Source organism: Lupinus angustifolius, unplaced genomic scaffold (genome assembly GCF_001865875.1).
Source record: "Lupinus angustifolius cultivar Tanjil unplaced genomic scaffold, LupAngTanjil_v1.0 Scaffold_41_107, whole genome shotgun sequence".
NCBI lineage: Eukaryota > Viridiplantae > Streptophyta > Magnoliopsida > Fabales > Fabaceae > Lupinus > Lupinus angustifolius.
In genome coordinates, this window is record NW_017721474.1 from 16,025 (window position 1) to 41,780 (window position 25,756).

Sequence of the window (25,756 nt, forward strand, 5' to 3'; positions counted from 1 at the left end):
TCTAATAATTATGTTTTTCCATTTCATTTCAACATGATTTTTATAGGTATGTATTTATTGATATAAAATAAGATAAACAAGACAAGCGAAAATAGTTTGATTTATTATAGGAGAGTTTATTAGAATATCATTATTCAATTTCTTAGAACAATTGTCTCAAATCTTATATTATATGTTAGTCGATATCAATAAAAATGAAGCAAAAAAATATGATATATTTTCATCGACTAGATGGACTACTTCCCAATTATGATGTGTCTCCTGTTTATATTATGCAAAATATAAATGGGTTCGCCATTCGTGTGGGACTGTGTGGCGGGGTCCTTAGAAGTACAGTCCCACGTTTTTTGTTTGATTTGCTTCCTCCTTCTCTTTTCTCCACTAAAACCCCCCATTCTCCTTCCTCCATTCTCCTCACATCACACTTCTCATTCTCTACCATACTTCACACACCTTCCACTCTCTCTATCATAAACACCATTTCCTCAACTTTTACTATTTCAACCACTTATAACATTCATTAACGACTGAACCTATCAAATCCCATTTGTTTCATCAGTTACATACACTACTATATCAATGGGTGAGGCACGTAGTTCAGAAAGTGAAACAATAAGCAATAACTACTCTTCTTCTTCTTCTTATTCTTCTTCTTCTACTACTACAACTTCGAAACCTCAACAGAAGAAGCGATCAAGAGAGAATAGCAACACCAAGCATCCTATATATAGAGGAGTCCGAATGCGCGCGTGGGGAAAATGGGTATCCGAAATCCGTCAGCCACGAAAAAAGAACAGAATCTGGCTCGGTACCTTCGCCACCCCCGATATGGCGGCGCGTGCACACGACGTCGCTGCTCTAACCATCAAGGGCTCCTCCGCAATCCTAAATTTCCCAGAACTCGCTCCTTTGTTGCCCCGTCCAGCTTCCAACTCGCCACAAGATGTTCAAGCCGCCGCCACTAAAGCCGCATCCATGAAGCTTCCTCCTCCAGAACCGTCTCAGTCATCGCCGCCACTTTCATCGTCTACTTCTTCTACGGTGGCTGCGGAAGAAGAAGAAGAAGAAGAAGAAGAACTTGGTGAGATAGTAGAACTACCAATGTTGGGTAGTAGTTTTGAATCACCAGAGCCAGTTAACGAGTTTGTGTTTATTGACCCCATTGATGGGTGGCCATATCCTCAACCATGGTATCATAGCATTTATGATGAACATGATATTATATCAGAAAGTAGGGTTCTATGTGGCCTTGACACTTCTTTGTGGCTGTGATTTCTCCTTCTCTCTTTTTAGTGTTAAGCATTTCTTCAATCTGAACTAAAATTGTTTCATATCTCAATTTATGATTATCAGAAAATATAGTTGGGACTTGGGAGGGTTGCACTTCGTTGTTATATGCAATGTAGTACATGAGAGATTAGTCTTTTAATTTATTGCTTTGCCAAAGATGTTTGTGAAGGTAATAAAGATAAAATGTTATCTAAAATTAAATTTTCAAATATGTAATATTCCAAATAAGGATTAGTGTTGTAATTTATTTCTCCATTAAATGAACCACTTTTAAGGTTGTTATTTTTCTTTTTTAAAGTAATTAATCACTCTCCTACTCCCTGGTTAAAAGTTAACTAGATGTCTAGATAGTTAACATAGATTAAGAATGTAGTTATTACTTTCAAAATTATCAAAGAAAACATAGACATTATAAAAATGACCTATTCCCTCATCTCTGTAAATTAATCATCATTTCACTCAATATTCAATTATTATAGGTATTTTAAGCGAACCTAAATATTTTAAAGTGGGTTTATACTTATTTCTATCTTTTAGGGATCTTTTGGAGTTTTATTTTCATTTTTTTGTAAAATTAACTCTTATTTACTCAAACAATTTGAGAAAGGAGAAAACTATTTAGTTCTATAAATGAATGACAGTTTTAGTAAACTACTTATAATTATTTACAACTTTCATGAATTTTTGGAAAAGAAAATGATATACTATCTACTAAATTTTTCTACTAATCATCTTACTCATAAAAAGAAATTGACATATATTATAAGGTAATACTTTATTTATTGGTGATTGATTTATAAATAACATATATCAATTTCTTATAAATATAAGAATTAATATAAGGATTTAGTACGATAATATTAGTTAAAAGCGTTCTAGTGCTTCTTCTGGTCATTGCTTGGGGGAAGGTCAAAAGTAGTAGACTATATGAATGCAAATTAATGAAGTGAAAATATACATGTAGAAAGTGATTAATATTTCATTAAATAGTTCTGCTTTAAATGAAAAGAATAAAGGGTTAAAGGAAGATTCTCTATTGCTTTATAATTTTGTACAGCTCATTAATTTTTGTTTCCTTTTCACCAAAAAAAACTCATCTTGGGTCCCTAAAATAAATACCTTAAACATGAGACTTCATTTTCAAGATGGTAACAAAATTCCATTGTCTTTATCCTATGTTAAATGATTGAGTAAAATAATTAATAGTACACCATTAATTTTTGTATTATATTTGAAAGTTGTGAGTGTGATGGAGCTTAGCATTGAAATTTGACCCCATGGTACATACAGCTAGCAACAATTGTTGGACACGCTACGCGGAAGTTCATGTTTTCATTCTCTTTTGTCATTGCATATAGGGTAATAATAAGAACCAAAATAATGAAAAATAATATTCTTACACTTCACTTCTATCCTTTCATTGTGTAGCCACAGTGAAGTTAAGAGTTTTTTTATAACAAGTTAACTTTTCATAATGTTTTGTATATGTAAAATGAGATGTGATAATTTTAGGTTTGTAAAATTGAGTACTTATATATAAAGTCCAAATTTATGTGCTATTGTCTATGTTATTAATTCAATGCCATTTAGAAATAAAAAGGAAGATTTATTTCTATGTATTGTTTCTTTAGAAAATCAAGACGACGTTGAATAAGATTTTTACAACTCTAACCATGAAAGTGTGGAATATTGGATTGAAGAAATTTTCATCCTTAATTTTTTTTGTAGCTCCATTTCCAAAGGGTGCGCCTTGAAAAACGTTGCAGTTCATTGTTTGAAGTTGGTACTTGGAATCCAAATTTGTACAAATATAGGATAAAAAATTATTAGATATTCGTATTGGTGCAAATGCAGCTCCCAAGAGATCTATTTTTGTGGTTTATATAAATTCTGTTCATTTCCTCACCTCTAAGGCAACATTATTGAGGGGAAATCTAATGGTAGGTGCATATAAGTACAAATAGTGATTTTTGTTTCAATAATTGAGCAGCAGCATTAAAGTGTATTATTTTCTTATATTATTTGTTCAACTAATAATTGCTTTACCACATCTACACACATACACATTTTATGGGATAACATATAGATAACATATATAGCGTTATGACGTCAAAGTTGAAGGAGGTATATTAGTAATATTCTCTCCGATTTTGTTATAATCATTACGTTCTCTAATATATGTTTAGTTTGTCATATACCCTTATATGTAATATAGCTATGTATTAGTAAGATTGATATTTAATTCATTTATATATATATATATATATATATATTAATATCGGTTAGTTTGGAAGTCAAAACTTTATCACCCCATTATAGCTATAAGACGTGAGCCAAAAGAACTCATTGCTTTGCTTACCATATATTCTTGTATTTTAGTACTACATTTTTGTGTATTATTTTTATTATGTGGCTTTTTAATTTATGAGCAAAGGTATACTATATTGTTAAAAGAGAAGTATGAGTACTCTAACTGAACATTACAAGAAAGTCCATCAAACAGAAATAAAAGAAATACACGAAGCAGGTATAAGACACCAACAAAAGAAAGTAAAATTTGATTTAGTTTTCATCCGATAATATAGTCAATCAAAAGTTTTGCTATTAGCATAACAGCAGGAGAGACAGTCACTTTATTAAAAAAATTGTAACTTATTTCTTTTTGCATTTATCTTTTCAACGAGTTAATTTTTTTTTGTACTATTAATGATATCTCTGTACGTTTTTTTGTAAGAAATTAATTATTTTCAGGGTTTGTAGCTGCTCCTCCCAATAAGTTTATTTTCAAGAATTGAGCCCTCGAATTCAAGGATTTAGTTGTACCTTACATCATTAGACTAATATATTGTTTGTTCTTTATTTTGCATGTAAACTTAGTTTGTGGGAATTCCCTTGTGCATTTTCTTCCTTAAACAAAATGACTCTATAAGTCCACATCAAATTATAAATATAACATGAATATTAGGTATGCGGGATACATGTGCAATCATATAGAACAGAGTGATTTAATATAGTTTTAGGGGCATCTTTAATATATTGTCAATAATATTTTCTTAATTGGTATGCTAGAGTCATTATTGCAACAGATAAAAAATAACTATATCGTTGATGCATTTTGACCCAATTAGATTCAAGTAAAAGCATATTTTTTATTTTGAAGATGTCACTCTTTTTGGTATGATGACACGTGATCTTTGATGCTAAAGTTGACTCTAATTAATAAAGGAATTAATTGGGAATTACAACATTTTTAATTAAGACTTGGTGTGCGCACCAAAGGGTTCTAAATGTACTTATAAATTTTTATAAGATCCTTTATGTTGTTCTAGGGATATTAAATTTGTGAATAGTTAACACATGAAATGAGAGGTTTGATTATGTTTAAGACCCATAATGTTTAGAAGTTACTATTCCTTCTCTTACTTAAAAAAGTGTTCTATTTTTTGAAAATATGAAATTAATGCAACAGTCATGAATAGCCATGTTTAATTTTCCACCTGCTTATTATTTTGGTTGATATTGACATGAAAGAAGCATATGTACGTCTCAATTTTGAGTGTGGTCCAAATTGAATGTTTTTGGTTTCCAGCTCTTGCTGGGGACTCATTCAAGCCTCTTGTCTCATCAATTTTCAGCAAATTATAACTAGTCAATTTTAAAGCTTATCGTTAATCCTACCCAACAATAATTATTAAAATTTCTTAATCATTCCACGGGCTCACATATGTTTTAGGCATGTGTTAATATCAATACGTGAGGGACCAAAATCATTTATCCGAAATAATGTCTCATTTCATATTCCGAGTTAATTATAATGTTACTTTGTTCATATGACAATATGTTATTGACCCGATACAAATAATGAAATATTGTTGGGGACATGTGATCAATGTTGTCTCATGTGTGAGGCACTTGATAAGGATTTATAAATGAAAATGTTACCATGAAAAACGATGTATTCAATATGTTAAAAATTCTTTTATTAAAAGGTAATTAAAATTGATAACAAATGGTTATGGCTTCTGGGCAATCATGATGTTTTTGCATGAATATGCAGGCATTTTATTTTCATTTAAAAGTATGATTTCCATTCACTTTCCCAGATCCCCATTTGTTTTTTATTAAAGAAATAAACCCTTCCATCCCACAATTAAGTACTCACGTAACTAGATCATGAAATGATGAGTTAAAATTAGTCCACGCAGCTATATAAAATTATGAGTTAAAATAATTGGCAAAATACACTTCTACTTTTGGCAAACACTATCCTCTTATATATACAAAGAAAACGTGTTTTCTTATAAGGAACAATGCTTTCTAACAACTTATCAATCTTTTATAACTCATTTTTGGAAAGTAATTCAAAATAATAACATTTTCCTTTACCTTTTTTATTGGAATGTATGTACGTAGACAGAGAAAAAAAAGTGATAGAAGTATAAGTGATGTATTTAATATTTGAAAAATCAAGTTATAATTTTCAATGACAAAATTTTAACTTTATGACCCACACGTCTTGAATTGGGACTACCCAGCAGAATGGTAGTTATATGACTATTAATATATTATTCCATACCATAAGAATATAACATTTCTTTTGTAAAATAATCATTAATAAAAATAGTATCATTTTATATTATATTACATGATTTAGGAAGATATATAAGATAATATATTATTTTCTTACGTTATATATAACCTTTCTTTTTCGCAATATACTTTCGGTCGGAAGAATGTGAGTATTGTGAAACTCTGCACCGCCCACTCACTCTCTATCACTAACCACCATCATTGGTTTCTTCTTTGACTAATGTCTTTCTAAATGGAGAATAACTAAAATATAATCATACTCATTATTTATACTTTTTTTCATAAAATACAAATATATAATATTCCAGAGTGTTTGGTCATACTAAGACAAATTTTACCTACATATTTGAATCCTCAAAGAGACGTTTTGGTAGAAGTTTCTCAAATCACGGCTTCTACTCAAGGAAAATTCCCAAATATGAGTTGTCAATATATTATGTCCAAAATCACATAGAACAAAATGCTTATGTATAAAAATTATATATGAAAAATGATATATTTTATTGTAAAAACAACCTATATTATATTTTATTGATTAGCAATACGTTGGTCTAATAATATAAGGTATCATTGAATCTCAAAATGTCAAAGGTTTCGAGAGTAATATTTATTAGAAATGACAACTATGCACATCTAAAAAGATTAATTCCTTACTTATAGAGTGATTTATACCATCATAATAATAATAATAATATAATAGTGATAAGTGTGAGAAAGAAATACTTTATTTATTTTCTTATATAATAAATAAAAAAGATTGAATTTGCCGGAAATTTTATTATTAGTGATATGTCCACCATAGCTTTTTTCAAGTGTTATGATAAGATGCTTTTTGAGGATCATTTGACTTAAAATATGTATCGCTTTCCATTACTACATATTTTCAAAGATTGAATGAATGGAAATAGAAAAACATGCAACGCAAGAAAAAGAGTTGAGGAAGAAGAAGTTACACGTGAATGATGTAATCGACATGCATTGGGGTTTTAACCTCATGAAGGGGATCAAACCACGGCGTCGGCGGTGGAACCATGTTGGCGGTGATGACTCTGACCTATGGCAGCGCCTGTCGGGATTATTACCGTCACAGACACGTGTTGTTCATTAAGGTTCAGGAATCCACCACCGTCAACTTCAACGCTTTTTCTTTTATTCAATACATTTATATATACATATGTACGCATCCGTTTATATGAAATTAAATTAGGCTAACATTTATATTATTAAAACATTTTTATACAAAATAAAGATATCAAACAGATAGTTCGATTAATTCATTTTCATAAAAATTCAGACTAATTCATTTATATGTATATATATAAATAAATGAGTGTAATATATATTTGAAATTTGTGAGAATTTAATCTATTTGATTATAGATTTATTTGTGATCAATTATCTAAAATTTGATAAAATGAATGAGAAGATATATAGTTATTAGTTATTATTATTAGTCAATATGTGAACCAGCATATTTTATATTTTGTAAAAGTTATTAAAAATATAAGAGTTCAGAAAAACTAAACTTGGTGTAACATGTGTCTAATTATATTTTATTTTAGCTATATAAGCAAAAATAATACCAGACATATTTAAAATTCTACCCATTGAAGTATCTTATGGTATAGACTTGAGAACACCTTGGTTAAAAGTACTTGTAGTTTGAGGATAATTTAATTAGGCCGACAAAATCTCAATGGCAACATTATTGTGACGACAATGATGGGTGTCTTCCAATACAATCCTTAACATTTTTTTTGGTTAATGAAAGAAACTTTGAGGGAAAAAATAGGAGGAATGAAAGTTGAAAGAAAAAATATAAATAGAAAATAGGGTATTTTTTGGTTGTTTGGTTTGAAAGAAAATGAATTGAATGAAAGAGTTTGCATATATGATGATATATATACTCATTGTTCATGACAAAAAAATGTTTTTTTATTATTTGATTTGATATATCAAATTTATTATATAAATATAGAAAATGTATTTTTTTATAATTTAATCTACTTCTACCAAATAAAATTTGAAAAATGGAACTTAATTTTGAGAAAACGAGTAGAAGTGAGTTTTCTTTGCTAATCAAGCGAGATAAATTCTACAATTGTTAAAATAGTAGGAGACAGACATAATTTTCTTAATGAAACAAGAAAGAATGAGAGATGTTATTGATCGAATTATATAAAGTTATATTGAATCATCTATATAAAGTTACATTGAATCATCTATATAAAGTTACATTGAATCATCTATATAAAGTTACATTGAATCATCTATATAAAGTTACATTGAATCATCTATATAAAGTTACATTGAATCATCTATATAAAGTTACATTGAATCATCTATATAAAGTTACATTGAATCATCTATATAAAGTTACATTGAATCATCTATATAAAGTTACATTGAATCATCTATATAAAGTTACATTGAATCATCTATATAAGTTACATTGAATCATCTATATAAAGGAAAAAAAACACTAACTACCCTAACCAAATTAATTAACCAACTAACAAAAACTCAACTATTTTAATATTCCTCCGCAAGCTAAAATGTATCAAGCATTCAAAGCTTGAAATAATTGTGTTGAATACGATGATATGTTCTAATACCTTCTCTTACCAGTGAGTGAATCTTCATCTCTCAGTCTTGAAATCTGAATGTGAAGTAATACTGACGCTTAACCACCATAAGCAGAAGCAACTTCATCTAAAGTTTAACCATCTATTTTGACAGAAGCTTAACCAACCAAATCAACCATAATAGATGAAAAAGATAGAGAAATTGATCTTAATATTGATCCTAATATGATGCTTCAATGAAGAAATATACACACTTTTATGTTGTGTTTAATAAGAGAGGTGTAAAGAAAATAAAGTATTAAAGAAAAGAGATAATTGAGGGATATATGATAAATGATTGGACATACAGAAATCGGATTAGAAAGTGTCACACACTTTTGCTATAGTATTGTGACTCATGTCTAAACATCAAAGAATTGCATGAGAGAATATGTGAAAGAAACTAAATGGAACTTGAATTGCAAATACGAAAGTCAATTATTGAACTCTTAAAAACTGATCTTGAAGAAAGACACATGATGGGTGTGAACACCCAATTTTGTCCGGCCCAGAAAAAGGCCAAAAAAACTTTGTAAATAAAAAGAATAAATTAAATTCATTATATTTATTTTGACATTTTCCAAAATTTTAATATTTGATGAAATTAAACTATTTTTATGAATTTTTTATAATTATTTTTGAAAATATAACAAAACAAAATCAATTTCCTAAATCTAAATGATTAGGTTAACTGAAAATTCAAAAAATAATAATAAATAAATCAACGACATTAGGGTTCCTAAATTCAAGTGATTAGGTTAACCGAAATTTGAATCCAAAGTAGCTTTATCTTATTTATTTTTAGTATTTTCGAAATTATGATATTAAAGTAATAAAAAAATAATTAAAACTATTTTATGGTTTTTTTATAATTATATTTCGAATTTATAAAAATAATTAGATAAAGATGCTTGACATATTCCCATTAACTCCTATTTGAATTAAAAAAATGGTCAAATCGGTGCTAGTTAGTCTCCTAAAATCAAGAAATTTGGTTAACAAAGTTGAGATATTAATTAACTTAATTTTGGGGATTTGGTGGTTAAATTTTCACTATAAATAGAGCTTAGGTTAAACAAAAAGTTGGACACTCGAAACACTAAAAAGCTCTGCCAAAGAAGTCACCTACACTAAGAGAGAGAAAAGACTATCTTTTACTTTTAGAGCGATCCAGTGCAGGCAGGTTCATGCCATTCCCATGCAATTGTGTAGACATTGAATCACAGCAGTGCTTACTTTCCATTCCTTCACATTGACCACAGATCCAGCCAATCAGACCAAGAAAAGTGTCACAACTACGGTACACTGTGTCACACTGAATCACTGCACCTGTGAGGAACAGGGGATTCCTTGAGGACGAGTTCACTGCACGGTTCTATGCACCTCCCATGCAGTGCGTGACAAGCCGCCACGTGTGAATCTGTGTAAGTCATCCTCCACTCATCCAATCAGAGACTGACACGTGTCCTCCATTCATCTAAGCCAACACACAGGATCTAGACCCTCACAATGTAAAGAAAACTCTCCTTTTTTTAATCTAAGTATGTTATTCTACCTTATTTATCTTATAATCTAACTAATTTTCAATAATATTATTTTGAATGGATTAAACTATAAATTTTATTTTTAATAAAAAAATTCACTAATTAATATTATCCAATAATAACAATATACATTAAATACTAGAATTTTAAGGATAATGGGTAATCATCAAAAATAATAAAATCTCATCAAATCTTATCATTTTTAACAAATAACTAGTAATCTCTTTTTTTATTTTATTCTTCTCACATTTTTAGCAATTCATTTTATCCTAATTATTTAATAATCCATAAATATTTCTTTTTTATAATAAAATTGCATATCATGTCTTTATAAAAATTTAATGTTTTTTAAACAAAAACATTACCAACAAGCACTATTCAAAAATGAATTAATTTTGAGATGTAATCAAAGATGGAGAGAAGGTCGCCCTGGAGGCCTCTTTCTTCTCAGATCATCTTCGAAAGGTCGCGCTACGCCGCTTCTTTTCAATCGATTAAATCTCAAAATCAATTTAGTTCAATTTTTTAAATAACAAACTAAAAAAACATTTTTATAATAAACAACACTCGCAAAATATATATTTTTGACTAAAAAATATATTTTCTTTAATTAAAATACACTCAACCAACAAACATTTTTCTACTTAAAGAACTATGTAAGCCTTGATCATCTTAATAGGGGTACGTAGGACCAAAGTCAATCTTGTCAGACATAATAATAAAAAACTATTTTTTCTTCTTAATAATTGATTTTTTAATCATAAATTAGTAATAATAATAATAACAATAATAATAATAAAGTCATATATTTCAATGAAGGGTACCGCTTAAGGCGGACGGGTAGGGTGCTAATACCTTCCCTACTTTATAACAGACTCCCGAACCTGGATATCAAAAATCCAAAAGCCCAATGTAATTGGGCATAAAAGATTTTTCTACATTTTTAACTATAAAATATAGTGGCGACTCTAAATAAAGTCGTGCAACCGAAAATCGGGGCGCGACAATGGGTAAAGAAAACATTCTTTGAACTTAGGATGAAATCAGAAGTTTTATTAGTCAAGCTGCAAAAAGAAGCCCAACATCTCTTGATGAATTTAGAAGAACCTTTGAAAGATTAAGTCTTGCTTGAAGATTGAGAAGAAACATGACCAAGATTTAGATCAAGGATCTCTTATGCTAGTAAAACTCGTGCATAACCAATAGTAGAGAATTTCATACTCGAAGTGCTTGTAATGAATCTGATTGCTTGCATATTCCCACGTGTAAATGAAATTAGCATAGTTGTTATGGGGAATTTTGCCTGTCATGGAATTCCAGTGAAGCATATAGTATCCACAAAAGGTCTCGCTAAGATAATTGTAGACAGATTGTTTCTGAATGATCCAATGCCTTCTTGTTGTATCACAAGAACTGCAACATTGAAGATGTAGATCTTGCATGTTTCTAAGCTCTTCTTGTTGATGATGATAATCAAGTCCTTCTTGGATTTCTCAGCCACCACATAATAAGAAGATGATGCATTGTGTTAATGCTAATGAAGAAGAGGAATCCTAACATCAAACTTATTTAACTTAAGAACCTCAAAAGATGATTCTTTGTTGAATCTTGCAAAAACAAATGATATGCAGAAGACATATATAATTTTCTTGATGAAACAAGAAACAAGAAAGAATGAGAAATGTTATTGAATTGAATTATATAAAGTTACATTGAACCATCCATATAAAGGGAAGAAAACACTAACTACCGTGACTAAATTAACTAACCACCTAACAAAAACTCAACTATTTTAATATACATCATTTTTTGTCACCCTTTTTTCATTCCATCCATTTTCAATTAAACTAAAGATAATGTAAGAGCTACACTTCATACAATTCAGCCGACTGTACCTGAAGACATAATCATGATTATGATGATGTTAATTACATGAGCTTTCTCCAATAAAAAGTCCCTGAGACATTATTTTTTCAGAAATTATCCATTTTTTTGCACCTAAACCTCGTGCAAGAAATTACCATGCTGAAGAAATAATATATATACTCACACAAATATACATGTTAAGCGTGTAATTTAGTTCCTCTCACCAAATCAAACTTGGATGATTAGATTGTGTTGCTCTTAATATAATCCTAAACATATCACTAATGCCATGGTTAACAATACTTCATATTAAGGATCGGTTAATAATTTCGTCACAACCTATTTTTACTCATTTGATTTTTAAAAATGGCATTTAGAGAACACACACAAGAGCATCGTTTTTTATTTCCTTTGAAATATAAATAAAAATATATTTATAAGAGATGGTGGTTATAGATTCTTTTGGCTGTAGACAAAAAATGCAAATTACTTGTCATCAGTCATGTCTCAATCAAATGGAATTGTGACATCTAATAACAAAATTTAAGTAGTAAAAAACACATATACTAATTTTTAATAGATGTCAAAATTTTATTAAAATAAGATAGGATTAGAGTCATATTTTTAGGATAATTGATCTTCATTCGTAAACCGAAGATATATTTTTAACATGCATCTTAGCTTTCTTTTTTTCGGAGTAAATGGTTCAGAGACGCTGCAAGTGTAAGCCTACATACGTTGGCTCAATAAAAGATATGGGTTTGGATTTTGTGTATGTAAAAAAAATACATCCCCTGAAATTATATTGTGAATGTTCATAATTCGAATAGAAATGACTCTTATGAAAAATAAGTATGGTCTAGATCAAAATAACATGTATAGAACTTATAAAGATTTTTCTTGTCTTAGTTTTCTCGGGTTCAATTCATGGGGTTAAATGTATATATTAGTCATGAATGATGAATTTATATAGTTAGCATGCGCTATTCAGCTAATTAATAATGGACTTTTAGCCCATATTGCATTTCAGGTTTTTTATATAAACAAAAAGGAAATATATATGATTAAAAAAATGCAGATATTTAAAAATACAGGAGGGTGAATAGATTTTTCTTCTTCAAATTTCTGATATTGAAGAGAACAATGTTGACAAATATGGTAGAGAATAGAGAAAATGAGAAGACTTTGGGTATGAATATAGAACAGGCAAAACAATATATTGAATTTCATATTTATGTACTTAATAATATAATAATTAATTAATAGTTGACCATTTTTTTGATATCTAAGAGTGTTTGTTTAAGATTATTTATCTACAAAATTTATTACTTTATTTCATAATATAATAACTGATTACTTATAGTATAGTCAAACATATTTCTGTTTATGTAAGAATATTTAAACCAGAATAGGAAAAGTAATTATTATTATTATTATAATATTCATAATTTATTTTGAGTAACTAGTTATAATAGGTAGGATAATTGTCTACATAGATTCTTAAAGATTTAGTCTACACAATATCATATTTTTTTAACTTAATTACATATTCCACAAACTTTTTGTTTGAAAGATTACACGTATATCACCTATATAGATAGTAAATATAATGTATTTATATAATATGTGATTGTTTATGTACATACAAAAAAATGATTTTTGAAATGTTCCTAAAACTTAGTAATAACAATGTAATTTACTCAAAGAATTATAATGAATTTATGAGAGAAACAAAATACAAAATTGCCAAAAATAAATAATAAAAACTTTTACTTTATACTAAAATCTCTAAAATGAAAATAAGTTAAATTTGTTTATTTTTATTAATTTGATTAACATAAACAAATCAACCACCATTACAGTGACAAGTAAGTTTTTTTATCAAACAAGCAAGTTGAATGTTGAGGTAGATTAAGCTCATATTTGATATAGCATTTTTGGTAGACTAAGAAGCACGTACAATAATATACACTTATATGGCCCAAAGTGTGACCAATTTGAAGAAAAGTTATTATACCATTCAAAATTAATTATTAAAGTACATATATTAATATTGATTAATGATTTAAAATTAATAGTATAAATATGGTTCAAATGATTAATGATAGATTATTTATAATATCTTCCAACATACAGAGATTTTTTCCAGCAGGATTTGAGCTGTTAAGGGTTCAGACTTCAGAGTGTTTGGTCAGGTTAATCTCTTTTTTTTAGACAAAAAGATATATATTTTGATTGTGTATGAATTTTATACACTCTTAATGTATTATCCATCTTTTTTTTTAATTATCATTGTATATAAAATTATAAATCTTTTCATTATCACTCCATAGATATTATTGTTCTTTTTTATGTGGTTGGCAGAGAACATATAAAACTTGAATTTTTATGTTTCTCAAACTATCTGTACTTAAAAAAATCTTAAAATACTTTGAGATTCCATGCAGGCATGAACCAGCTAGAAACCTGATGAATATATTTATTCCCTGTCTTGAATTTATATGTTTTCTTTATTTTGTATCTATTGTCTTTTACTTCTACTATATTTAAATATATAACAAGTATTATTATCAGTCTTACTCTTTATATTTTATATTATTTTCTAACCTTCTATGAGCTAAAGTGAGATGTAAAACATGAGAGTAACGATAATGAAGTATATGCATTACATATATGTTACAAGTTGATTAGTATTAAGGTATAAAATTAATTAAGAGTTTGTTTGGGAGATAGATTTTGGATGAGAAGAAAAGAAAAGAGAAGATCAAATCCAAAATCAAACTCTCAAACAAATCATAAAAAAAACTTTATGTTTCTCTACTAAAGGTATGAGAGAATGAGACACACCACTGATAAGTTGAAGTAGAAAACAACCAACAAATCTATAAACTCTTAATTGTCTAGTATAAAGAAGGCTAGAACAAAAAAATATGAATAATATAATTTTACATTTGTATTTATCTTTAAATTTTGATCATTTAAATAAGGTATAATGATTCATATTAATTGTTAGTTCATATGGAAATAATATTATAAAACAATAAATCTAAGTGATACAAAATACATGGATGATTATGATTAACTAAAAATCAGGTCAAACGGTCATTTAAAGAAATGAATTATATATGAATAGTTAGAATTAATTAAAAATCGGGTTAAAAGATCATTTAAGAAAATCATATGCATTAGTTTAGATGTATTTTTAAAAATAGTTTAGATGCATTTTTAATTAATAATCTGTTGTTGATATTTATAAAAAAAATACTATGTAATAATAGTTATAAAAGATACTTATTAACACATATTTGATCAACACAAAATACAGTTTAATTGATTATTCACTACCAAAATTTATGTTCCATGTCTTTCTCTTTCCTAGGATACATAGTTAATCTTACCCACTATATTTAATTATTTCATTCCCTTCTCATACCTTTTTAAAACTCTCCAAAAATGGAAAAGAAAACATTTCACTTAAATTGACATTTCATATAATAGAAAAGCATAAGTAGACTAAACTATACAGTTGACTAATAAAAAACGAATGCATTGTCAATTTCAGCATAATATCTACAATTCCACTTCACATACACAAAAAGCTTCAAACTTGATCCACCCCAAATCAAATTCATTCCAATTTCTCATCTTGGTCTTCTTCATTTCCCTAAAATTCTGTGCTTTTTAGATAATAATTATAACGCCTATAAGCTTCAAGAGGAACAATCAATTACAAAGCACCATGCCAGTGCACCAAAATGAGGATCTTCCTTCTCCATTCGGCGACCCAAGTTCGATTTTTTCTGATTCAGAACTCCGAGAAACAGCATACGAGGTTCTAATGTGTGCTTGTCGGAGCTCCGGTCCAAAGCCGTTAACTTTCGTATCACAATCGGAGAGAGGGGATCGTGATCATGCTCCGGCGGCGGCGGCGACAGCGTCACTAAACAGGTCACTGACTTCGGCGGCGAAGAGCAAGGTGAAGAAGGCATTGGGTCTGAAATCGGAGTCGCCGCCGAATACGAGTGAGGAGGATGGGAAGAGTAGTGGAAGGCGTGCAGTGACGACTGGGGAGTTGATGAGAGTTCAGCTGAGAATTTCGGAGCAGATTGATAGCAGAATTAGGCGTGCACTTTTGAGAATTGTTGCAGGCCAGGTATGTTTGTGTCAAATTTTGTTGTTGATTCTTCATTCTTGGTTTGGTTTGGAGTTTGTACTTGTGTTGTGTGTTTAGATTACCAGTGAAAAATAGATTATTTCAATAATCGATTATATATATAATATGTTATAACTTTTAGCCATGTATGTACTTTATCAATTCATCTAATTAAGCAATGTGATTAATTGTCTTTACCGAAAAATGTGATTAATCGATGTTTCAAATTGTAGATTGTATCACATTTGCGGAATTTCTGGGTTATTTTAACTCAGCAGAACACCACAGCCCTAATCATATAATAGCTGCAATACCCACAATTGTTGTAATAACAAAGCAATGGTGACTGCTGCTGCAATTTGAAACTATGTCATTAATGTAAAAATGAAAACAAGGTTAATGAACATTAGTTGTTGGCTACTTTTATGCGCATTTCATTGGTTCTATGGTATTATTTTTTCGTCTTGAATTTTTTATATTTCACTCTTTTTTATTTCTTTTTAGTTGATCATGAAGTGGGATTATATTTGCTGTATTCAGAAAAGTTTGGGAATGAAACATGCAGACCAACATTTGAAAACTCAACATGTATATTATGATTCCTTACATATATTTATTCACTAATGATAGCTTACTCGTGAAACAGCTAGGAAGACGCGTGGACTTGGTGGTTCTTCCACTGGAGCTAATACAACAGTTCAACTCTTCAGATTTTCCCACTCAACATGAGTATGAGGCTTGGCTGAGGAGAAATTTGAAGGTTCTTGAATCAGGACTCCTCTTGTATCCTAACCTTCCATTAGATAAGGCAGACTCTTCTGCACAACACCTCCGGCGCATAATCCGCGGAGCCCTCGAGAACCCAATGAATATTGGGAAGAGCACTGAATCAATGCAAACCCTCCGGACTGTTGTTTTATCTCTTGCTTGCAGATCATCTGATGGTTCTGTTCCTGAGTCATGCCATTGGGCTGACGGGTTTCCGCTGAACCTTTGGATCTACCAAACTCTTTTAGAAGCTTGTTTTGATATTCATGAAAATACTGCTGTGATTGAAGAGGTTGATGAGGTCCTAGAACTCGCTAAGAAGACATGGGTTATACTTGGAATTAATGAGACGCAGCATAATAATTGTTTCTCGTGGGTCTTATTTCATCGGTATGTTACCACTGGCGAGGTGGAAAATGATCTGCTGTTTGCATCCAGTAATTTACTAGAAGAAGTTGACAAAGATACTAAGGCTACCAAAGATCTCTTTGACTCAAAAACTTTGAGTTCCGCATTGAGTTTGATGTTAAGTTGGGCAGAGCAAAGGCTCCTTACGTACCATGATACTTTCCATAATGATAATATTGAATCACTGGGAAACCTTGTTTCTGTTGCTGCATTGTCAGCAAAGATATTGGCAAAAGACATCTCTCATGAGCATAATCGGAAGATGAAAGAAACCGATGTAGCCTGCACCAGAGTTGAAAATTACATTAGATCGTCACTACGTGTTGCCTTTTCTCAGGCAAGTTCCATCATTCAAGCTTACTAAACATGAATACTCCTTTTTTAGATTGGACAACATGATAAGTACATGGTATGCTTTTGACCCCACTGATTGAAATAGGATAAAGTCGGCTTTTTTGCTGTATATGGTGTTACATTCCCTTAAATGATTTTGCTCTCAAGTTTTCTTTTATGTTTAGAAAATTTCTATTAATTCTTCAATTTTTCTAATGTGTCATAGTGCACATTTTAAGAAACTCATAATAGACAAGTTTGTATTGGGAATTGATACATTTATAAAATTCCCAATGCAATAATAACATCAATTCCCAATGCATACTTACCTGTTATGCGTTTCTTAAAATGTTCCCTAGGGTAGACATTAGAAAAAACCTTAATTCTAAAATGTCCCTAGGGTAGACAATAGAAAAACCCTTAATTCTTTTAATGTGCTTTAGGAGTTTAACGATAAGGGCCCACTTACTTGAGCTTAAAAAAAAGTTACTCTAAAAATTATTCTATAAAGGTGATTTTGGTTGTACAACTTACCTAAATCAATACTGCTTTTGCATTTGGCTACAATTATAAAAAAGTGCTTTTTTTTACAAATGTCCTTGTTTGCAGAAACTAGTTTGAAGTTAGAATCAGATAAATATAGTTTCTCATAAATTCTGATTTTCATCCTTTTTAGCTTATACTTTTTAGTAAAAGCCCAAACAAACATGTAGATGCCAGAAGTAATTTTTATTAATAAAAATCCTTTTTGTGAATAAGCTTTAAACAAGTCAGACCCCAAGACTCTTAAGTCCTAGGAACCACTTCTGTAATGTGTATGAAAAATTAAAAGCTAAAACTTCCTTTTGATCCTGCCATGTTTTATGTGTCAACATTCTCCACTCGATGTTTCATCATTTCATCTTCATGCTTCTAATACTTCATTTTTAAAAACTATCACCTAATTTTGATGCCATCAGTATTATTTAACTCTTTTAAATGTCTTCTATGACAGGAATTGGAGAAACTGAATCCCAGTAAACATGTTTCTAGAAAACAGAATAAAGCGTTTCCTAGTCTTTCGGTCCTTGCACGACAGACTTCCGAACTGGCTTATACTGAGAAGAAAGTATTTAGTCCCAAACTGAAGAGATGGCATCCTCTTGCTGCTGGTGTTGCTGTTGCTACCCTTCATGCGTGTTATGGAAACGTGTTGAAGCAATACATTAAGGGTATTGCCGAGTTGACACCCAATGCTATACAAGTGCTGATGGCTTCTGTCAAATTGGAGAAAGATTTGGTTCAGATAGCAGTGGAAGATTCTGTTGACAGTGAAGATGGTGGGAAATCCATTATAAGGGAGATGCAACCTTATGAGGCTGAAACTGTAATTGCTAATCTGGTTAAGTCATGGATCAAGATCAGAGTGGATAGACTAGGGGAATGGGCTGATAAAAATCTTCAAAAAGAGGTACGCCAAACCTTGTTGCTCGTAATCTAATCAAGTTGATGAAGTAGTATTTTTTTGAGCTGTTTCTCGTTCTTTCTTTACTATCTTAATAGTGTTGTTTTGACTGATATTGTAAAATACTACCATTACTTTAAGATTGAAAATTCTAGGCAGTGTTTGGAAGAGCTCATTTGAGCTTAAGAGAGTAACTTGTGCAAATATTTTATAGCATTCCTCCTATAAGCTTTTTTTAGCTTATTTAATAAGCTTATTGTAGAAGCTTGTGAAAATAAGTTCTGTTTAGCTTATTTCAAAAATGGTTGTTGAATAGCTGTTTGGTATTCACACAGGCCCTTAATATTTTTTTTCTACTTTCACCTTCCTTTTCTATAGGTTTGGAGTCCAGAGGCAAATAAAGAATGCATTGCTCCTTCTGCTGTTGAAGTTCTAAGAATCATAGACGAAACTCTGGAAGCATTCTTTCTGTTGCCTATACCCATGCACAGAGTTTTGCTTCCTGAATTGACGTCGGGTGTTGACAAATCTCTTCAACAATACATTTTGAACACTAAATCTGGCATTGGTATATATAACTGGATAGCATTTGGTTTAGCAAACGAAGTTTTCGATCACTGTCTGACCAGGTCTTTCTTTTGTATGGTCTGCAGGGAACCGCAACACTTTCATCCCAGCTATGCCTGAATTGACAAGGTGTTCAACAAAATCAAAGTTCCATGGTGTATTCTGGGTAAAAGAGAAGTCACAGGTGACTCAGAGAAGGAAAGCGCACGTTGGAACCCCAAATGGAGATGATTTATTTGATATACCCCAGCTGTGTGTTCAGGTCAATACTATGCAGCGCATTCGCATCGAGTTAGGGGCTTTGGAAAAGAGAATAGTTGCTATTCTCAGTAGTTCTAAATCTGCTACCGACCATGATACAGAAAATGAGGTTAGCTTGAAGTTCAAACTCTCTCCAGCTGCTGCTGCAGAAAATATACATCAACTGTGTGAGTGCATAGCATATAAACTCATTTTTCATGATCTAAGTCATGCTCTTTGGGATGGCCTATATGTCGGAGAAGTTTCATCCACCAGGATTGACCATTTTCTCCAGGAGCTTGAGCAATACTTGGAGATTATATCATCAATCGTGCACGATAGAGTTAGAACACGTGTTATTGTTCAAGTGATGCAAGCTTCGTTCGATGGGTTCTTGTTTGTTCTATTAGCCGGAGGACCATCACGTGCTTTCTCGCTACAAGATTCCATTATAATAGAGGAAGATTTCAAGTCTCTGACAGACTTGTTCTGGTCCAAAGGAGATAGATTGCCTGCTGATTTGATCGAAAAACAATCAACCACTGCCAGAGCTGTACTCCCCTTGTTTCACACGGATACCGAGCACATAATTCAGCAACTCAGTCAGCTTACCAGGGAAATATATGGTTCTTCAGCAAAATCGCGGCTTCCATTGCCTCCAACTGCAGATCACTGGAGTCCAAGAGAACCATACACACTTCTAAAAGTTTTGTGTTATAGGAATGATGAGGCAGCTGCGAAGTTCCTTAAGAAGAATTACAACTTACCTAAGAAACTAACAATTAATAAGTAACCCCCTCTGGTATATAAGGCTTTTGTCATACAAAATAGATTTATGGTGGCTTCATTTTCTACATTATGGAAGTCTCACAAAATAGATTTATTGGGCTTGGTTTATTTTTTCTGCGAGATAGCTTGAGCGTGACCAAAGACGAGAGTATGCTAGTATATACAAAAATAGAGTCTACCATTCACTTTCTATTATTTTCTTTTAGTTACGGGGAGATGGTAAGAAGAAACCTTGAACAAATTATCAACTAAGTTTTCTATGCATGCGAGGGTAGAATACTAGATAAGACACTCGGCCGTATGGAATGCCCAAACTGAAGAATTAAGAGAACAACTTATATTTCAACCGAGGAAAAAACAGACCTATATTTAACTTTTTTTGACAACTTTTATGTCACTCATCATTTCATTTTTAAGTAGTAGAATAAATAAATAAAAACATTTTTAGTAGACGGTCTTCCGTTTTCGTAAACAAAAAAGTGTAAGATCATAGTATTCGTTGTAATTTACTGCAAGGTATTTTCAGGGGTTAAATATCTTATCATTTAATTCTTAAGACTTATGGGCTACAAGAGATATGATATGAAAGGAATATTATATTGACTTATTTCATCTTGTTCATTTTCTATCTCATGGGGAAATTGAGTTAGAAATGAACATAAAATAATTACTCTCCCCCTCACCTTAACATGAACAAGAGTTTTCATCTTAGCCACCAGACCATTAGTGTAGTATTTACGTGATCATTACTAATTTCTTTCAACATAATCTACTCGTTGCTTCCCTTTTTTGTACATGTCGTGACTTGGTCTCTTTCAATCCTAGATAAATGCCCAGTGTACAAGGTCAGAAAAATATAAAATAAAATAATAAATCATTTTTATGGTAATTTTAATCCTAAATGAGATCAGTGACCATTCAGTCCAAAACATTTGATTTCAAAATCTTGTTTTGATCATTTAACACTCATGAGTGACTAATCATGCTGGCAAAATCTAACCATGGCCCCTGTATTCATGTATATATGAAACATGGACTACGAAATATGGCCTTAGTAATAAATAACCTAAAAGGGATTCCTTCTTGTTCCTTTCCTTTTTGGGGCTGTTGTTGAGCTTGCTTTCTGCAAAAATGAGAACAAGGGACCGGTTATGGCTAGTTTGAGTAATTTTCCTAACAAATATTAAGATGCAATCTGATGCATACAAAAAAAAAGTACATTCTTACCGATTTCGATTTTTTAGCCTTCCCTCTAATCCTGTTTTTTGGAGGTTTCAACTTGTATAACCGAACCATCCAATGGTGAGTTGTGAAAACCTGAATGCATTAAAAGCCATGACTGACATCAGAAGACCATTATAGGTACTGGTTAAATATCACTCCCGATCAACAATATCAAACAAAATGTACCCAAAAAAACAATCAACAGATTGACTGCTAATGATTTATATTTTTATACAGCTTCAGAAGCTTACTAATTCAGTGATAGTCAACTACAAAATAAATGGACAAGAAAATACAGAATGGCATCACATTTCAGAAGCTAATAAGCTTATTCCAAATCTGAAGTTTATGTTCTCATATTTTTCCAGCTCCACTAATTAGATGTTTGTAATGATACCTGTTTTTACATGATACTCATAGAAGATAGTCACTACTTGAGACCAAAACATCAGTTGGATATATGCAATGCAATTGCATAGGCATAGTGCCTACTAGGCACAACCAATCAAATACTTTAATATCATTACAAATAATTGCAATAAGGATTTCTGTTGTACTTTTTAAATTGTTATTTTAATAATGTGAAAATATTTGATTGGTTGTGCATAATAAGCACGTCTATGCAAGTTTTTCTGGTATTAGCAAATCAAGTACAACACAAAATAATCACCAACCAAGCCTTCTCCACGACTAGGTGGTGTTGGCTAAGCACAACACACTTTAAAATATTGAAGAACTTCAGAGATGGGGCAAAGTTTAGACGAAAATTTATCAGCATGAGAAAATATAATTATATATTTAATCCAAATGATGCACATTAGAATATGCTAGCATTGACATATACTGGTAGACTACAGAGGAACAATGTGGGGTAATTATCCAATGATAAAATGTGGTAACATAAGGAGATCTAGCATAAAAGATGGTCAAGTCAAAACGTACAGATTAGCGGGTATTGAAGAATAAATACCATGATTAAATTCAGCAAGTAATTCATCATGCCATACACCGAAAATAATTCCAGAATCACCATATATGAAATACAGAGCCGGGCAAAGTTCCTAATTGATTTTGTATATCATCCCCAACTTCCAATACCCAAGGCACAATTTTGAACAACAGAAAAACTACATCAAGTTAGAAATTAATCTGACCTCTTCAAAATGGGTAAGTTTGAAGTATTTCTTCCCAATTTCTGTCCGTCTCACCCTGTCAAAGGCTTTGCCATCTGTCTCCACAAATCTGGAGCAATATCAAAGTCAGGTCACTAAGTAACCTTACAGTTGAAAATAAAAATTTACAAACAACTGAATTTACAGCAAATCTAACCTGTAATATGAAAGTTTATACATGAGGGAGTTTAACATTGTTGGCGTGGCCTGAGAATCAATCCGATACTGGCCGTCCCTCTTTTGAAGAAGAGAAGAAAAAAGGGTTAAAACTCCTCATACGCCAAGTAATGAATAAATGAAGATGAAGTATCATCTGATTTCTATATAAAATATGAAAGCCTCTCATCTGTAACTTACTAAGTAATCCGGTTCCTTTATGTGAGGGAATACACCGCCCCCAATACGAACCATCCACAGGAACTTATTAATATCATCACTGGGATAACCAACCAGTCCTATAAGTATAGCAACAAATCAGAACAGGGTGATTTGGGTAAGATAACATGATGCTGCTCACTAAGCAGCCTGGCATGGACATTCAACACCACGCAGCTGACCTGACACCAACTTGGCTCGATGAGGCACAAGCCAACTTTCTGAAGCGACAACTCAACGTGCACCTTAGGACCGCCTAGTTGGAACCACACACCTAGCCAGAGTAGGACAAACTGCTTAAGCAAGTAGCTTAGCAACCGCCTAAGTAGCCAGGCGGGCTGGACACAGCAAGGCGTCCACTTGACATCATGCATGACCTCACTTGAGAAGCCCCCTGAGCACTTTTTAGAGTAGCCCACAATAGCTGGTCAAGTAGCTCACAAATAGCTTTGGTGAGTCAACACCAAGCAGCTGACTAAGCTGCTTAGTCATGGACCAAACCCATGCTGAAGGGTTTGGTGTGCCTAGCGTGGGCAAGTAGGTGATCCAGGCGGTGACCTGGTTTCCTATAAATATGGCCCCCACTCCATCCATTTTAATATACTTCATACAACACTTCAATACACATTTTCATTCATTCTTCTTCTTCACTTCTTCTCTCCATAAATTCTGGTCATTGTTCTAAGCTTGTTCTAGATAATTTCTTGTATTTTTTACTTAGCATTCAAGAGGAGAAAGGAGATGGCAAATGTTATACAAAAACATGATTTTGTAATCTCATTTGGGTCCAAAAGCATCTCATCCCTGGATACATGGCTTATGCTCCTATACATTGATTTGGATTACGGTTTAATTTTATTTCTTCTCGTCATTTGTATCCTCTTTAGAATTCAATTCATTCAACTTATTAATTTTGGTTAAGTTTTGATTCTTTATGAAGTTCATAATGCGGTTTTAGCTTCATCACCTAAAACTTGATTTGAAGATCCAAAAATGCTTCTTCTTAAAGTGTTGACAGGTGAACTAAAAAGTATAACCTACAGCTTAGTTCACTTGCCACATCAAGCATCTATTTTAAGCAACTTATGTTCAAGGGTAAATGATGTTAATGGATCCTGAAGTAGGGTGTGAGAACCTACTTCGACGAGTGGCACTTAACTATTATTTAGTGTATTACATAAGGTTTGAAAATCATCTTATCATACTAGGACACTAGATGAAGGATTTAGAAATGATGTGTGGAATTAACCGAAAGTATAACACATAATGAGTGATCTAATTAATAAATTATATCCCTGTAAAAAGGAAAAATACACAGTCATAATGAGTGATTTAACTACTAACTTTTATTTTCAGTCATTTACATTTCCGCAAATAACATTTATTTTCTATCATTTAAATTCTGCAACTAACCTTTTATTGCTTTATTTATTTATTCTTTACTAAACTTCCATAAGGAAGTAGTTCGATTAATAAAGGAAAATGGAAATACATATCAGTCATTATCACTTGTGTTAATTTTCTAAATTCATACTTGTAAACTGACAAAGCCGAGATGGTATGAGCTTGTTAATAGTTCAATAAAGCTAAGATTTTGATCAAAATGAAATATTCTTGAAATCATTATACCGACGTTGGAATTTATTCCAACAAAGCCGAGATGATGAGCAAAGAATAAACCAGTATCTAAATAAATAAATCAGAAACTTGCCTCAACAAAAATTACAAAATAAAAAAATCTTTCAACAAGGCTACATCTCTACCAGGATGGATGTTCTTGATGCTTCGAACAGACACGTCCAAGAAGTGGTTCATAGACTTTCTAATATTTTGGTTTATGTGTTTTGCTCTATGAACATGTGGTTTTTCAATGATATTTGTTGAATTATATTTTAAATGATATGATATTTACAAAGTCTTATCCATCTTATATATCGTTATCAATTGTTATGCATGACCAATCATATTTTGACCTTGGATTTTTATAAAGTCATACCTATATCTTGTTACCCTTTTTATATGTATATATGTATAGATTGTGCTGGAAACTTTGTTTTTCATTCTTTTTTAGGAAGTCAAAAGCGGGAGAAAAGTTGGGTTGTGTATTTTAATGTTATACCTATTTCTGGAACATACATAAAAACAAAGAGGAGTCTACTAGATATAGGGAGCATACTCAAAACCTTCATAGACTAAGTCTTCTTAGGCACTTCTATATACTTAAAATATAGTTAGTAACAATGCTCAAAGAAAGTAATAAAGTATTTTTGAAAAAAATTGAAAACTCTTAGTAAAATATTGTTATGCCAAGTAATGAATTACTTGACCATAGAAACAGGTTACAATGGTAACATGTTACTCGGATTACG

At 31.3% G+C, this 25,756-nt stretch overlaps 3 protein-coding genes across 3 annotated transcripts; 2 read left to right on the plus strand and 1 right to left on the minus strand.

The window, feature by feature from the left end:
• The first annotated feature begins 299 nt into the window (after window positions 1–299).
• On the plus strand, window positions 300–1,500 carry LOC109338774 (ethylene-responsive transcription factor TINY-like). The gene has a single exon (XM_019576081.1). The coding sequence runs from the start codon at window positions 580–582 to the stop codon at window positions 1,270–1,272; it is 693 nt and encodes a 230-aa protein (XP_019431626.1). The 5' UTR covers window positions 300–579; the 3' UTR covers window positions 1,273–1,500.
• Window positions 1,501–15,465: 13,965 nt separating this feature from the next.
• Window positions 15,466–20,681, plus strand: LOC109338776. The gene is made up of 6 exons (XM_019576083.1): window positions 15,466–15,613; window positions 15,650–16,067; window positions 16,714–17,580; window positions 18,571–19,026; window positions 19,399–19,588; window positions 19,674–20,681. Exons 2-6 carry the CDS (start codon window positions 15,654–15,656, stop codon window positions 20,618–20,620), a joined length of 2,874 nt encoding a protein of 957 aa, XP_019431628.1. The 5' UTR covers window positions 15,466–15,613; window positions 15,650–15,653; the 3' UTR covers window positions 20,621–20,681.
• A 796-nt stretch (window positions 20,682–21,477) lies between these two features.
• On the minus strand, window positions 21,478–23,493 carry LOC109338775 (dolichyl-diphosphooligosaccharide--protein glycosyltransferase subunit STT3A-like). Its single transcript, XM_019576082.1, has 5 exons — window positions 23,370–23,493; window positions 23,170–23,249; window positions 22,995–23,082; window positions 21,844–21,933; window positions 21,478–21,739 (listed from the first exon to the last, which is right to left on the minus strand). Exons 1-5 carry the CDS (start codon window positions 23,421–23,423, stop codon window positions 21,683–21,685), a joined length of 369 nt encoding a protein of 122 aa, XP_019431627.1. The 5' UTR covers window positions 23,424–23,493; the 3' UTR covers window positions 21,478–21,682.
• Window positions 23,494–25,756: the final 2,263 nt, after the last annotated feature.

Bases quoted from the DNA above. Each gene is read 5' to 3' on its own strand.
- LOC109338774 (XM_019576081.1), top strand. From the start codon at position 580: ATGGGTGAGGCACGTAGTTCAGAAAGTGAAACAATAAGCAATAACTAC.
- LOC109338776 (XM_019576083.1), top strand. From the start codon at position 15,654: ATGCCAGTGCACCAAAATGAGGATCTTCCTTCTCCATTCGGCGACCCA. The intron at 16,068-16,713 runs GTATGTTTGTGT...CTCGTGAAACAG, and splicing joins TGAGAATTGTTGCAGGCCAG to CTAGGAAGACGCGTGGACTT. The intron at 19,027-19,398 runs GTACGCCAAACC...CCTTTTCTATAG, and splicing joins ATAAAAATCTTCAAAAAGAG to GTTTGGAGTCCAGAGGCAAA.
- LOC109338775 (XM_019576082.1), bottom strand. From the start codon at position 23,423: ATGGTTCGTATTGGGGGCGGTGTATTCCCTCACATAAAGGAACCGGAT. The intron at 23,083-23,169 runs GTTAGATTTGCT...ATATTGCTCCAG, and splicing joins TATAAACTTTCATATTACAG to ATTTGTGGAGACAGATGGCA. The intron at 21,934-22,994 runs GTCAGATTAATT...TAATGCATTCAG, and splicing joins AACTTACCCATTTTGAAGAG to GTTTTCACAACTCACCATTG.